Source organism: Prionailurus viverrinus, chromosome B1 (assembly GCF_022837055.1).
Source record: "Prionailurus viverrinus isolate Anna chromosome B1, UM_Priviv_1.0, whole genome shotgun sequence".
NCBI lineage: Eukaryota > Metazoa > Chordata > Mammalia > Carnivora > Felidae > Prionailurus > Prionailurus viverrinus.
The window spans coordinates 35354058-35367822 of NC_062564.1; the positions used below are offsets into that span (position 1 = coordinate 35354058).

General features: G+C 54.9%; 1 protein-coding gene across 5 annotated transcripts in view; it reads left to right on the forward strand.

The window, feature by feature from the left end:
* The window catches only part of PEBP4 (phosphatidylethanolamine binding protein 4), a 225220-nt gene extending 212521 nt beyond the window's left edge, over positions 1 to 12699 (forward strand). For all 5 annotated transcript variants that reach the window (XM_047856100.1, XM_047856101.1, XM_047856098.1 and 2 more), the window contains 2 exons: positions 1556 to 1669; positions 12424 to 12699. In XM_047856100.1, the coding sequence (XP_047712056.1) occupies positions 1556 to 1669; positions 12424 to 12578 (269 nt within the window). In that variant the 3' untranslated portion in view covers positions 12579 to 12699. The remainder of the gene's footprint in view (positions 1 to 1555; positions 1670 to 12423) is intronic.
* The last annotated feature ends 1066 nt before the right edge of the window (positions 12700 to 13765 follow it).

The window sequence follows — 13765 nt, forward strand, 5'->3', positions numbered from 1 at the left end:
TGAGGGGGGTTCAGTCTGCCATCTCTCCTGAGGATAAATTCCCAGTTGCACTGAACCAGTGAGTTCCAACCACAGCCTTATGCACACAGACGCACGGACACCAGTCTTTGGCAGCGTGGCACACACCCACACTCCAGTGAGCTTGGCACCCAGCAGCCCCTGGCCTTGCTCAAAGCTGACCCGGCCGCATCTGCCCTCCACACACCATGCACGTGAAGGACACACGCTGGCACCCACCTATGCTCAGCAGCCTTTCTCAGCGTTGGCAGTGTTTGTGAAAAAAAAATAATGACCCACATCTGCACACACACTGACGGAGACCCTCCGAAACAGCCTCAGCGAACAAGCACACTCTCCCAGCACTCGCACCTGCCCCAGCACAGACCCCAAGTCATACAAACTCACAGGGCTCCTGGCACACCCTGTGCTGTGCTCACTCTGAACACACGCACGCGTGCACACACGCACACGACACACGCGTGTATCAGATCTGCAACCAAAAACTCAGGGGGAGATGAATAGTCAGGAATTCCCCTAGCTGCAAGCATGCTGGAGGCCCCAGTGGCCGGAAGTGCACCATGAGGAACAATTCCAACAGCTCCAAATGGCGAGTCCCTCTTGTCTAATGACCAGGAGAGGGAGGTGACCATAAAGAACCAAGCTCCCTCCCACCAGCATCCTCGCTGCAAACACTCCATCCCCACCCACCCCCAGGAAGATTCTTGGCTCTTTAGAAAGGGAGATGAGGCGAAGGGGAGGAGGCAGAGGCACACGGTTTGGCAGGAGGCCCCACTGGAACCAACCGCAAAAGTCTGGCCCATAAAACCCCTGCATAGACTTGGGGAAAGAATGAGAGATGTCCCCGCCCCACTACCCCCCTACCTTAGAAAAAGATCTGCCTCCTGCACCGAGGGCAAAGGGGAGGGAGATGGACCTTCTCCTCCGGAAGAGCCTGAGTGGGCTCCCAGTGCCCCGAGCACCCAGATCCTACACTTCCATGATCAAACCTTTGAACCGAGTCCCACCCACCCCCGTAACCACTTCCAGATCCTCCGGATCCAGCCAAGAAATTGGCTTCTTTGGGAATTGAGTTCATAAGGAAATGCTGAAAAAATAAATAAAAATCCGCTGCCAAACACTCTCACAGAGGAAGATGGGTTTCTCTTGAGGCAGGAAATCCATCAGGATAGACTAAAACAGCAAAGGGATAACACCAACACCCACCAGCCAAGTAAGGCCCAGGAATCCCACCAGTGCCCAAGACCTTCAAGCAGCTCACACCTCCCCCTCCTCCTCCTCCCCCTCCTCCTCCTCCTCCTCCTCCTCCTCCCACCACCACCCAAAATAAGGTGTTTCCTAAAGGAAACTACTGAAGGTGAGATCCTGCGAAAAATAAATCCTAGTAGTTTGCAGTGGGGTAAGCCCCCGGCTGGGACCCCAGGAAGGTCAGTGGGGACCATGGAAGGCATAAGGAATTATCTTGAGAGAAAAGAGCCAGGGGTCTCTGGGCTCTGTGGGGTGTGGGGCCCATCCTCTGTCCTTCTTCTGCCCCTAGCCTACCAGCCTCCCTCCCCACCAGCACAAAGTGGCTTCCACCGCTACCAGTTCTTCGTCTATCTTCAGGAAGGACAGAACATCTCTCTCCATTCCAAAGAAAACAAAACTCGAGGTAAGGCCTCCCCGTCTGTCAAAGCCAGTGTAAATTCTGGGGTGGAAGTGGATGCTTTGTGCATTAATGGGGAAGCTGGGACCTTGACTCCTTACCCATGAGATTTGGAGGCCGGAGTCAAAGGGTAGTGTTTCTTGAAAGTAGACTGGAATGAGTGTCCTAAAGATTTTCACATCAGATGTGTTCTCCCCCCATAAGTAAGTCCCGCAGATCACGATGGTGGCTTTAGCTGGCCCGGAGCCAGGTAGAGAACCATTTCCCCCATTCAGCCTTGAATGGCATGTGCAGGCAGCTACCCCACAGCACTCCTGCAAGTAATTGTACGCTCTAATTGAGTCTGATCTGGGCAAGAGGGCCCTGGAATGCCACCCTGCCAGTCTGTCTTCGTTGGTCATTAATTGTTCTGTCTGCCCAGTATTGCCACAGTGGTGGGGCAAAAACTTCCCAGCCATAACCCTTCCACTAGCTTCTCTGAGCAGCCCTTCTGGCCTCCTGGAGACGATCCACTCCCCGTAGCCTCCTGATGGCTAACTGAAGGTGGCCTTGGTCCCCCTCCAACCAAAGCTGGGGAGCAGGAAGGAAGACTCATGGACATCTGGACACTGCCATGCCTCAGGCGACTCACCTGACCCTGTGTGAGCCATGACCCCTCACTGAGCTTTAGATTTCTCTCCAGGAAAATGGGAAATAAAGTAATCTCTGTGCACTCTATCACCTCCCCCATTTGGGGGAAGGGAAGAAAATGTGGAATGCACGGATGCCATCTTGGGAGTGCAAACAGCACATCCCCCAGGCTGGCAGGAAGGTGAGTGGGCGGGTGGATGTCATCAGCCATTTGCTCTCACCCAGTGACCTTGACCAACTTCCACCCACTGGGAAGCCAGGAAAGGTATTGTTACATGCCTGTTGCCCAAAGGCCCCAGAGGAGAGAAAAGTGGAGCCCCGAAAGGTATTGGTTGAGTGAAGGAGGCCTTCAGGTGTGCTGAGCAGGAGCCACCAATCACAGAAGGCTCCGGGCTGCCCTGAAAGCAGAGTTGGTGCAACCTTTCCGCTGGTGAACCCTCCCCAGGTGCCCTCAGCATCTTGCCAATCTGTAAATCTGTTTTAAACCGCTTTCCCAAAGACACGCTTTCAAATTTGGATACAGAGAGAAAAGGAAAACAATGATGTGTCTTGCCCAAGCCAAGATGAATTTCTCCAGTTCCCTGGATCACTCTCACCAAAGACATCATGAGCCCCCTTACACCAGTCCAGGCACTGTGCTTTCTGAGGGCTGAGAACTGGCACCTGAGCCCACGATGGTCCCCCAAGAGTACAAGTCTCACAAAGTAAGGCATGCCTGAGTCCCACTGTTAAGACATCAAGATCACAATGCCCCCACCCTGGGCTAGGATAGTGCTCAGACTGTCCCCTGAAGGAGGCTCTGGCAAGATCAAGTGCTTTCTGAGGGGTGGGGTGGGAGGGGAAGGAGAGAGCAGTAGGTGAAGCCAGGAGGAGCATGAAAGGGGGCAAAGGGAGAAAGGAGGTGCCTACCGCAAAGACACTTGCCGTCCACCGTGGCTGGGGTCCTCAGGTTCCATCCTAGCCCGTCCTCCAGAAAACACAGTGGCTGGTGTGCCCTTCCTGTGACACTGGCAGCAAGCAAGGAAGCTCTAAACCTATGCGGCCTGACACCCACCATCAGTCCCTTTGAATCTTTGCCAAAACCACAGTTTCTTGTGCACACCCCCCTCCCTTTACGTGAAAACTTAGGAACTGGACTCGCATCTGGGCAGGGTCCCTTGGCTTCTGTGCCATTCTGCTTGCCACCAGAAATGGAGGTGGGAAAATCGTCCTCCCAGATGGGCCATCATAGGACACCTTCCTGTGTCTAGCACTGTGCTAGGGGCTTAGGAGAGGATAGGATCCCATAGCACAGGGAACGTTCCCTGCCCTCAGGGGGCTTACAGTCTACTTTGAAAACACTTAAATAACAATGCAGAGCAGCTTCTAATTAAGCACTTAATTGTGTGTTTCTGGCTGTAAGGACAACGGGAGATCAAGTGGATTTAGGGATAGTCCATACCTTCCTAAGATCCCCTTCTCTTCCAGAAGACACACCCTCTTCAGCCAGGAATAGTGCAAAGGTATTTTACTGCAGGGTGAGGAAATCTGTATTTCCAGTCTCCAGCTAGTGATTTGACTTTTCAGCAATTCAACTACCCTCTCTGAGCCTCAGTTCCCCCATCTAGAAAATGAGGGGTTGGATCTAGATGATCTACAAACCTATATGGCCCTGAGGCTACATGGAAGAGGTGCGGCATGGGCTGGGCCTGGGAGAAGGAGGCCATTTGAATCCTTGAGTGAAAGAGAAAAGGCGCTCTGGGCTGGAGAACCACAGATGCAACGATTATTTTGGAAAAGTGAGAAGGAGCACCCCTTGTGAGGAGCAAGCCCAGCAGAGGCCTGACCTTGGTGGGTGCCGTGAAGTGCCGGTAGGTCTTGCCCATGGGAGAAGTAACACACAGCAACCCCTCTTTAGAGGTGACTACGCTGGAGTGGTGGGCAGGCCGGAGAGGAACAAGGGCACAAGAGACCACCAAAGGTGCGGAGATGTGTGCCCAGATGAACCCACGGGGCGTGGCAAATGTAGAAGCCGCCCTAGCACACTGTCAGAAGTCCAAGGCCAGGCGCTCTCTGAAGCACCCGCACAGCGCTTGGGGACTCGTGGAGCCCCAGGCTGGACCAGCCCCCAGGAGACCAGGATATGGAGCCAAGGAACACAGGCCCTGGGGCTCACTTTGGTCTAGTTTTCTTTCCATGGGAAGGCGTCCTCGGAGGAACAGGGGAGTCCTAGGATATGTGTGCTGTAACCAACCACTTGTGTTTTCTGGATGCACAGGCAGGAACAGCTTCCAGAGACTGGAAGGGAAAGTGGGTTTGTAAGAGCCAGGTAGAGAGGCATCCATGAAGGGTAGTTGACTTGAGCCAGTCCTACTGGATCCTTTCCTCCCTAGGACTTAGGCGTGGATGACAGTTTAGGTTGAGAAGCATGTGCGACATTATTCTAGTTGAATTTGTAGGACCGTGAGGGCCAGGGAACATTGCTCAGTGCCAGGGGCTGAAACCCTCCGCAGGGTTTCTCTTTATTCCGTGACCTCAAAACAACATCTATAGGATCAACAAATGGGAGATCTTGACATCCATGTGTCACCTTGGACAAGCCACCTCACATCTCTGGGCCTCAATTTCTATATCCTCAAGATAAGGGGTTGGACTAGTTGGGTCTACCACTGAATGACCCATAACAGATTTGCTCCCAGCTTACCGAGTTCCCCCCACCTTGGAGTTCTGCGGGACAAGTGCAGGAAGCAAGTGACAAGTCTCGAAGAACCTATCCAACTCCACACACTTCTGGATGGAGGCCTTCAATCAGATATTGGCCTGCCAGGACCACAGCACAGGCCCTGGAAGGGCAAGCCAACTTTCTTCTAGTTTATGAAATCCTGCCTTCCCATTCCTCCTGCCTTTACACAGCTCCTTCTCCCCACCATTTTCCCCTCCATGCTGGGCACGATTCACACATGCCCTCTGCATTCGTTGAGATGACAGTAGGTGCCGAATGTGTGTGGGCAGTGTTCTAAGTGCTGTGGGCACAGAATTGAGCCATGTGGACCAGGTCCGTGTTCCCATGGATGCATGGTGTCACCCAGTGTAACCCTGTGGACAGTTGGGAGTTCACAGAGCTAGTGAAGGGAGATAGTCAGATAGCTCAAGCATGACCACATCCCAAACAGGGAACAAGAGTGAAGCTGAAAGAGCCTGACCTGATGCCCTCTGACCATGGCTGGCCCAGTTTCACTGACATTTGTCCCAAAGGCCACACCGCCCCTTCCTAAATTTGGGCCTGTAACACATTGGACTTGTACCTCTGTCCAACCCCTCTCACCCAGCTCTAATCCCTCTCCCCTCCACCTTGTATGCCCAAAGCCCAATCTGGCCTCTGGGCTCATCTGTGATTCATGACGGTTTGCCTGCGCATCGGCCTCACAGCAGCCTTGGATTCGGCAGGTGGCTTTCACGTTGTAGAGGAACCAACCGAATGAGTTGAGGGGCCATATCTGAAGAGAGCCCGCAGACAGCGCTGGTTCGCACCTCATCCATGCACCCTTCTATACCACACGCTGCCACATGCCCACTAACTCCTGCTTAGTTCCCATCAGTGCCCACCATGCTCCCCCTTTGCCTGCTGCTGATCAGGGCACACCATTTCTCCCCTTCCCCAAGCCTGGTGGCCCCGCCCCCCCCCCCCCCCCCCCCCCCGCAGAATACGAGTCTTGCTGATGGCCCCATGGTGCCTTCCCCCGGGGGCAGTCTTCTCTCAGCTGACAGGACCCTGCCCTCCCCTGCTGCTGTCCGTCTCCACACGCTCCGTAACACTTGGTTTTGCCTGCTTAGTCACCTGCTTTTATCTCTTTTGTATTACTCAATCATTTTTCACTTGCACAGGCCTCACTGCCACCATGAGACTATAAATTCCTTGAGGGAAGAGCTCACCTCTGCCATATGTTTCCTTTTTACCACCTGTCCCTGTGCTCAGCCCCCTGTGAACTTTCAGTCAATGAGGATGTTTGTGTATGGGACACACCCATGTACACACACACACACACACACACACAGCTGCACGTTCTCACACCCCCATATTCAAGTCATCATCAGCTTCCTTTAACACCCGGAAAGACAGCCGCCTCTGTGAGCACCGTGTCCACAAATGAGTTTTGGCATTCACATCCTCCTTGTCCCAACCAGGTGGGCAGGCAAGACCACTTGTGCCCAGCCTCTCCACCAGCCTGCCCTGCTCCTCCCTGGCTGGATCCTGTAGGGCGACCGGGACAGTGGCCATTCCTTCCGCCAGGCGAATAAGGAAACTGACGCCCAGAACAGTGAGTGGCTTGGTCAACCAAGGGTCCACAGTTAAAAGCAAATTACCTTTCTTCTGACTCCTGGGGCGAGGCTCTTCGCTCCTATCACTCACTCACCCACATTCCTCATCCTCACCCCTCTCTTTCCTCACCCAGACCACCTGGGCCCTGGTGTGGGGACAAAGAAAGAGCAAGTCCATCTTGAAGTCCCGAGTGTCCTTGGCCAGCAGCAGCAGCCACCCAAGGCAGCGTCCCCTCACACCCCCTCCCTGGAGAAGGTGATAGCGAAGCACTGTGTAGACACTAAAAGTCCTGCCGAGCTATGGCCTGTGTGGTGCCACACCTCAGCCACCTGGCCCAGAGGTGTCACGAGCCGGCCTCACGGCCTCAAGCTCCTCTCTCGAGTGAGCGGGGGAAATCCCCTCGCTGCCCCACAAGATGACATGCCAAAGCTTGTTCCAGAAGCAAGTCCAAGGTGGTGAGCCCAAGATGGTGCCACAGCGCCAGGGGAGCTAACGGGCCACACCAGTCTTGGATGCCACCTCACCGAGGCAGCCTTGGAGGCCTGCAGAGAGACTGCGTCTCTGGGAGGGGTCCTTGGGTTCTGGACCAGGCAGCCATAACCCACTCCCCAGCATCACAGACACCTGAACTGAGCAGCTCCTGGGTGAGCCACCCACCCATAGAGGTCAGAGAGGAGGAATGGGCTGAGGCTTGCCACACAGTGGGATTTAAGGCTTGCTTGTGGCCTCTAAAGGCCTGAGGGGCACCATGGGTGATTGAAACAGTAGGCACTGTGGGGAAATGTTTGAAAACACAGGCCAAGGGCAGGAATGCAGCAGAACTCCGAGAAGTGTCAACAGTAGGAAGCATTGATGTAGAGGAACTGAGGCTGGGAGAAAATCCACAGGCCTGGTGGCAGTGAGCTAGAAGTACATGGTACATAGGCAAACATAGAAGGAAGAGTTCCCTGCCTGCAGACCATCCCCAAACACGCACACAGACACACACAAACACACACAGCCCACTGCAAAACAGCCCCTACCCCCTGCCATGACCTCCCATGGTGGTTCACCTGGCCAGGCCCCAGAACCCACCCCCCCACCCCCCGCCCCGGGCCCAACCCCTGAATCACTGTGTGGGCTTGTGTCAGGCAGTGGGGCCCCACCCACCTGGCAGAGCGGGTAGGACTGGGGGCCTGGCGGCGGCCCAGATGGGGCCATCCTGGGCAACTCTCAGACAGGCACCCTGGCTAGGAACTGCCTGCAACCTCCACAGGCCGCAGGCAGCCCTCTTCAGGAAACACGCCCCAGTCAAGCCAAACATCAGTCGTCCAAAGCGGTATTGAACAGATCAGCAGGAAACCACAGATAATCCCCAAATTTCACCCAGAGTTCCAGCCAGCCACCACCAGCAAATACTGGAATGGAGCAGCGGAAGCTTAAACTGACAGCTTTGAGCCTCCTCTCTTGCTCCCTTCCCCACCCCCAGCCCCAGCCCCAGCCCCAGGACCAAGGGGGGCATCCTGGGTGATCCATTTCCCCGGGTAATTAGGAATTGCACTTCCACTCTCCAGTGCTCCAGAGGAGCTGGGTGACCGCTCCCCACCTCGGAACTCCCCCCCAGCATCCCCACCCTCTCACTCCTGCCAAAGTCAAAGTGGTCCCCTCTGCCCCATGCCTCTCAAGCCAGCAGGATCAGCCACTCAGCAAATATTCTCCAGGAGTAATTGGATGTGATGGAACGAGGGCTTTTCAGCTCCTGAGTGGAAGTCTCTGGATGTCATTTAGTGGCACAAAAAATAAGAGGCCCAGGCCTCCCGCCTACCACCACCAGGACATCATTAATCTCAGCAGAAAGGCATCAGTGCCTCTATCACTGCAGCCAGCCCTGTGAAGAGCCAGACAAATTACAGACCTGAGCCAGGCACACGATGGGGCGGTTATTAGGCTGGCGTTCAATTTTTGTTTTTTCTTCGGGGCCACTGTCCCCTAGGGGGAGAGTCAGGGGTGGGGGACAGGGAAGAGGGTGGCCACTTTGGTTAGATACATCTCACCCGCCTTGGGAGACAGGGCCACTCAGTGCCAGTAGAGGCCCCAGCAGCTCAACTCACAAAACAGCTCAGAGGAGGCCAAGCCCAAGTCTCAGGACCCCGCCCCCTTGTTCTCCAGCCACAGGAGTGGAGGCCTCCCTCCCAGTGGGGGCTTCCCAGCCCCCACTTGCCAGGCTGAGCAGGAAACACTTGAGGGCCCCAAGAGGACCAAATGGCAAGTCAGGTGGGAAATGTCCCTGGGCTACAGGCAGGACACACAGGGAACACTGCCCTGTGCTATTGGGAAAGCCTAAGAGTAGGTCCGCTGAAGAGACGAGGGCGAGGCTAAGGATGGGACCCCATCCGCCAGGAGCTGCAAAGCTGTGCTGCTGGCCAAGAGAAGGCCTGAGAAGGCCTAGCTTGTTACTAGTCCAGGGTTCATTGTCTTCTGCTATAAAACTGTTGAGGACAGGAGCAGGGCCTCCATCCAGTATACCCTCCCCATGCCTAGTGGACACCGGGCTGCAGCTCCCAGTTGGGCTGTCAGTCTCCCCTCAGCCCAGAGTTCGCACATTACAGCAGAGGAGTCGCCCATCACATGCCCACAAGTCCTCCGAGGGGGGGGGGCTGGCCTAGGAGAATATTTCTCAGTCCCCCACAGACTGGGGAAGCTGGGGGCAGAGAGTGACTACAGGACCTGCCCCAGGGCAATTCCCACACATTCCAGCCATTGCTGCCCTTGGGACTCAGGGGCAGAGGATGAGTAACTGAAAGCTTGGAGCCCCTCTCCCGTGTTGAAGACACTGTCTAGGGGAGATCAGGCACACAGTAGTGGCTCCGAAACCTCCCCCCACCTCTGCCCCACAGCTTTAGGTAAGCTGACCCAGCAATCACTCCCCTTGGCCCATTTGTGGAACATCTGTAACATCTAACATCCTTCATCGCCAACATCTTCCTTAGCCCCAACCAGTGGGTAAGAGATCAGCCTCTAGTTTTTCGGAATGAGAACGGTGTGCCTACGGTTGCGCAGGGAACAATGGGCACGTCACATGCAGCAGCCCCGCCCTGAGGAGACCCGGCCTGTGTTCCAACCACTGGGTGGTTCAGGAAACAGGCGTCAGATATCCTCCTCCTCTCTCCCTCCTGCCACAGAGCCCTTTGCAGTACGCTCACTACCCCTGCCCTGGACCCAGGAAGAGCCCATCCTGGGTGGCCCCAGGGTCCAAGGGGGGTGGCCTGAGCACAGCCAGCATCACCACCCTCTTCCTGCATGGCAGCAGCTTCTCTGCAGCTCCAGGATCAGAGCAGTGCCGTACAGGATGGGACTTTCCTCCAAATGGTGACCACGAAGCCACAGCCTCCAAGCTCCCCATCTCTCCACACACACACACACACACCCCTGAGGGCCTGACTCACCCCTCTTCCTTCTAGAACTTGCAAAGGGTCAGTTCCTCTTGCCCTTTGTGGCAGGAAACGGGGGCGTGAGGAGTCACAGCCAAACCAGGGGAGGAGGCAGCAGGAGGCTAGCAGCCAGCAGCCTGTACCCACTCTCCTGAGGGACACAGGGCCTGGTTTGAGGAGCTGCCTAAGAACCAAGTGTTGTCGGACATGTGACCGGGAAGGAGCTGTGAGGCTCCCAGGGCACTCCAAGCTCAATCAAGAGAAGTCCTCTGAATTAGGGAAGGGCAAGTCTGCAGCAGGGGAGCGAGGTCTCCCTCGGGGTGCAGGGGATTTCTTTCCACCAACTTGCCCTGATCTCGTGATGAGAGTTTCAATTCCCTCCTGGCCACCAAGGTTTCTTCCTGCCCTACTCAGTGGGGAAGGCCCCCTTGTCCCCATGCCTGCCACACACCAGTTCACCCATGAGCCCTTTTCCTGGCTTGCACATGCATAGACATGCATGCATGTACACGCATACACACCTGCACGCACTTTCCCAGGCTCCCTGGGTGTGAAGGCCACCAGGCCAGTGCCTCCCCACCTCGCCTCCTGGTGGAAGACCCCACAGCACTCAGTTGCCCACCTGTCACCCAGCAGCAGCCTACCCCCAGGAGAGACTCTCCCAGGGCCCAGCATCTCTCCCGAATCCGAGCATGGAGTCACCAGATCGGACCTAAGGGAGCATGAAGAGGCCCTTCCCTCCATCACTGCCCCTAAGAAGCATTCTCACAGGAACCCCATCTTGTGCCCCATCCTCCCATCTGAGCCCTGGGGATAAAAATAGTCTCCCCTTATGAGGATTAAGTAAGTGTATGAATATGCATGGAGTTTCTGGCACATAGGAAGCGCTATATGGATGTGTTATTACTATTATTATTATTTGCATTATCCTTATTATTGTCTTGTTTCTTTGGATTAAAACATTTTGGTTTTCCTTGAAAACCTCTTTGAAATGCAAACATCCCCTGCGGGGTGGTGTGGGGAGGAAAGGATGATAAGTGGAGTAACAGCACATCAAGGGACTTGCTTTCTTCCTTGTTAAAAAAGGGTAGTGGGTGGGGGTACCTGGGTGGCTCAGTCGGTTAAGTCCAACTCTTGACTTTAGCTCAGGTCATGATCTCGTGGTTCATGAGTTTGAGCCCCGCGTCGGGCTCTGTGCTGACAGTGCACAGCCTGCTCGGGATTCTCTCTCTCTCTGTCCCTCCCTTGCTCTCGCACTCTCTCTCAAAATAAATAAATAAACTTTAAAAAAAAAAAAAAAGGTAGTGGGTCCAGACAGAGGACCACAGGGGGGTAAATGGGCAGCTCTGTCCAGGCTGCAACCCTCGCCCCTGCGCGTTAAAGATTACTCTCCTCCACCTGTCCACTGCCTAGCTCTGCTCCAGGCAAGGTCTTCCTTGAGCACTCCCTCCACTCAGGGAAGGGTGGTCGATTTACCCCTCACACACCAAAAAGAAAAAAATACAGGGTGCCCAGTTAAATATGAATTTTAGATAAACAAGGAATGAATTTTTGAGTAAATTCCATGAGTATGTGGGACATACTTACAAATTAGTTGTTTCTCTCAAATTCAGGTTACAGTGGGCATCCTGTGTTGTAGCTGGCAATCATGCACAGAGGGTGCCTGAGGCCCAGGGTTTGGGAAACAGAGCGTGGGAATATGCTTGTGACCACTTTCCGCAGCTTCTCCCCAGTGCCCCGGGCTGCGCCCTCCTTGCCCTGCTGCTAGGCCTGTCCACACTTGCCCCAGAAGAGGCCCATCCCCCCCCCCCCCCCACAACCCTGTGCTCTCTCTCCTTGAGGAGTACCTGGGCACCAGCCGGGGACTTCTTACCCATACTGCAGGATCCAGGTGCTCAGGAGGAGGGAGAGCCCTAGCCATGTGCCCTGCCCCCCAACCTCAGCCACAGCCAGGGATCTGGGGAGGAGGTTGAAAGACTGACGCAGACACTGGGGCCGGTCTCAGCCCCAGCAGCTGGGGTGACCATGTGTGAAGACAAGAAGCCTTTAAGGCCTCAGTCTTGGGGTGAGGAGAGCCCGCAGAAAAAGAGAGGTGGGTGGAGACAGTGGGTAGCCCACCCAATGGGGCATCTTTCCGCATGTGAGAAGGCAGAGTCATGCCAAATAAAGGGCCCTGGGGAAGGAAACCAGTCCAGATTCACTCCTCATTGTTCCCTGGGGAATAGTCTCTTCCCAGACACTCTGCTAACATCCAGCTAGGAGCCAGAAGTACCCAGGCACTCTGCCCCCCACAGCCCAACGGCCAAGGTCCTTACTTGCTGAGGCCTCCACGTCCTCAGATCGGCCTCCCTGTCAGGCCCTGCCGCTCCCAGGCCATGGTTCTCTCTCACGGCCTTCCTCTGGTCTGTCTGTCCTTCCAGGCAATTGGAAAATGGACAAATTCCTGAACCGCTTCCACCTGAGTGAACCCGAAGCGAGCACCCAATTCATGACTGAAAATTACCAGGACTCCCCAAATTACCAGCCTCCCGCAGGAGGAAGCAGTGAGCCCACGGACAAACCCAAACAGAGTTAACTGCCGGCCAGACATCAGGCTTTGTGTTGCAGGTGTGTGTGTCCACAGTGCCCATCAGTGATGGTCTGGGCATGGAACCCTTTCTCTCCCAAATTAATAAAAAAAGAAAAATCATCCAGGGCCTACTGGCTGGATGTGTTGCTTCCTTCCTGTTCTCTTTCAAAAACTAAGAAGAAATCAATCGATGTCCAGCACTAGGAACCTGGGGCTTTGCTGTAAATGCAAGTGTGTGGGGTGCGGGTGGTGCTGGGATATAGATGGATAGGAAGTGGGGGTCCCTAGGCTTCACCTGTCACCGAGGCACTGTGTGACCTGGAGCAAATCACATGTCTTCTCTAATCTGCTTCCTCTGTTGTGAAATCGAGGTAGGAAGGAGAGTTGGGGCAGTTGGTTTGTCACCACGGTCCATTCCAACTCTGACAATTCAGCATCATTCATTGAACAGGTATTGGCACCAGGTATGTGCCTGACCTCTCCCACTAGATGCTGGGGATACATATGGGAACAGGGTAGGCAAAACCTAAGGCTTGCTTCATGGAGCTTACGGTCCAGGATGGGAGGGAAAGGTTCATCAGGTGACCACAAGCAAATTACAACAAATGTGCCAAGTGCTATGAGGGCATGAGGGGACCTGCTTTGTGGTGGAGGGGGCATAGTCCAGGCTCAGGTGAGGCCTGTCAGAGGAAGTGGTGTTTAACTTCAGAGCTGAAAAGTGTGGTAGGGGTTAACTGTGAATGGGGATGGGTGCCGGAGACCGTGCCAAAGAGAGGGAACACTGCCTCCGAGCTCCCGTGGCTGGCAGGGGCATGCGTGGCATCTTCCAGGCCCGTAGTGTGGCCACCTGGACAAGATGGGCAAAGACCATGCCACGCCTCGCAGCCATGCTGAAGTTTTAAAGTGTACTCTCAGAGCAATGGGAAACCACTGAACAATAAAATAAGTAGATTGGAGGGGAAGAACGAGTACAATCTGATTTGTGCTTTCAGAAAACTCTGAAGAAACTCCCTGGTGTCTGCAACGAAAGGATTTTCGCCCCCTAACTCCCCCGGATGTCCTCTGAAGGTCCCGTGGCTTTCCCACCCAGGGTCCCCTTGGAGGCACCTCTTTCGCTATGGTCTCGTTCCCAGGCTAAACTCAAGTTCCTCGACTCCCCCACCCCCAGCTCCAGTCCCCTCAGCACCCCCACC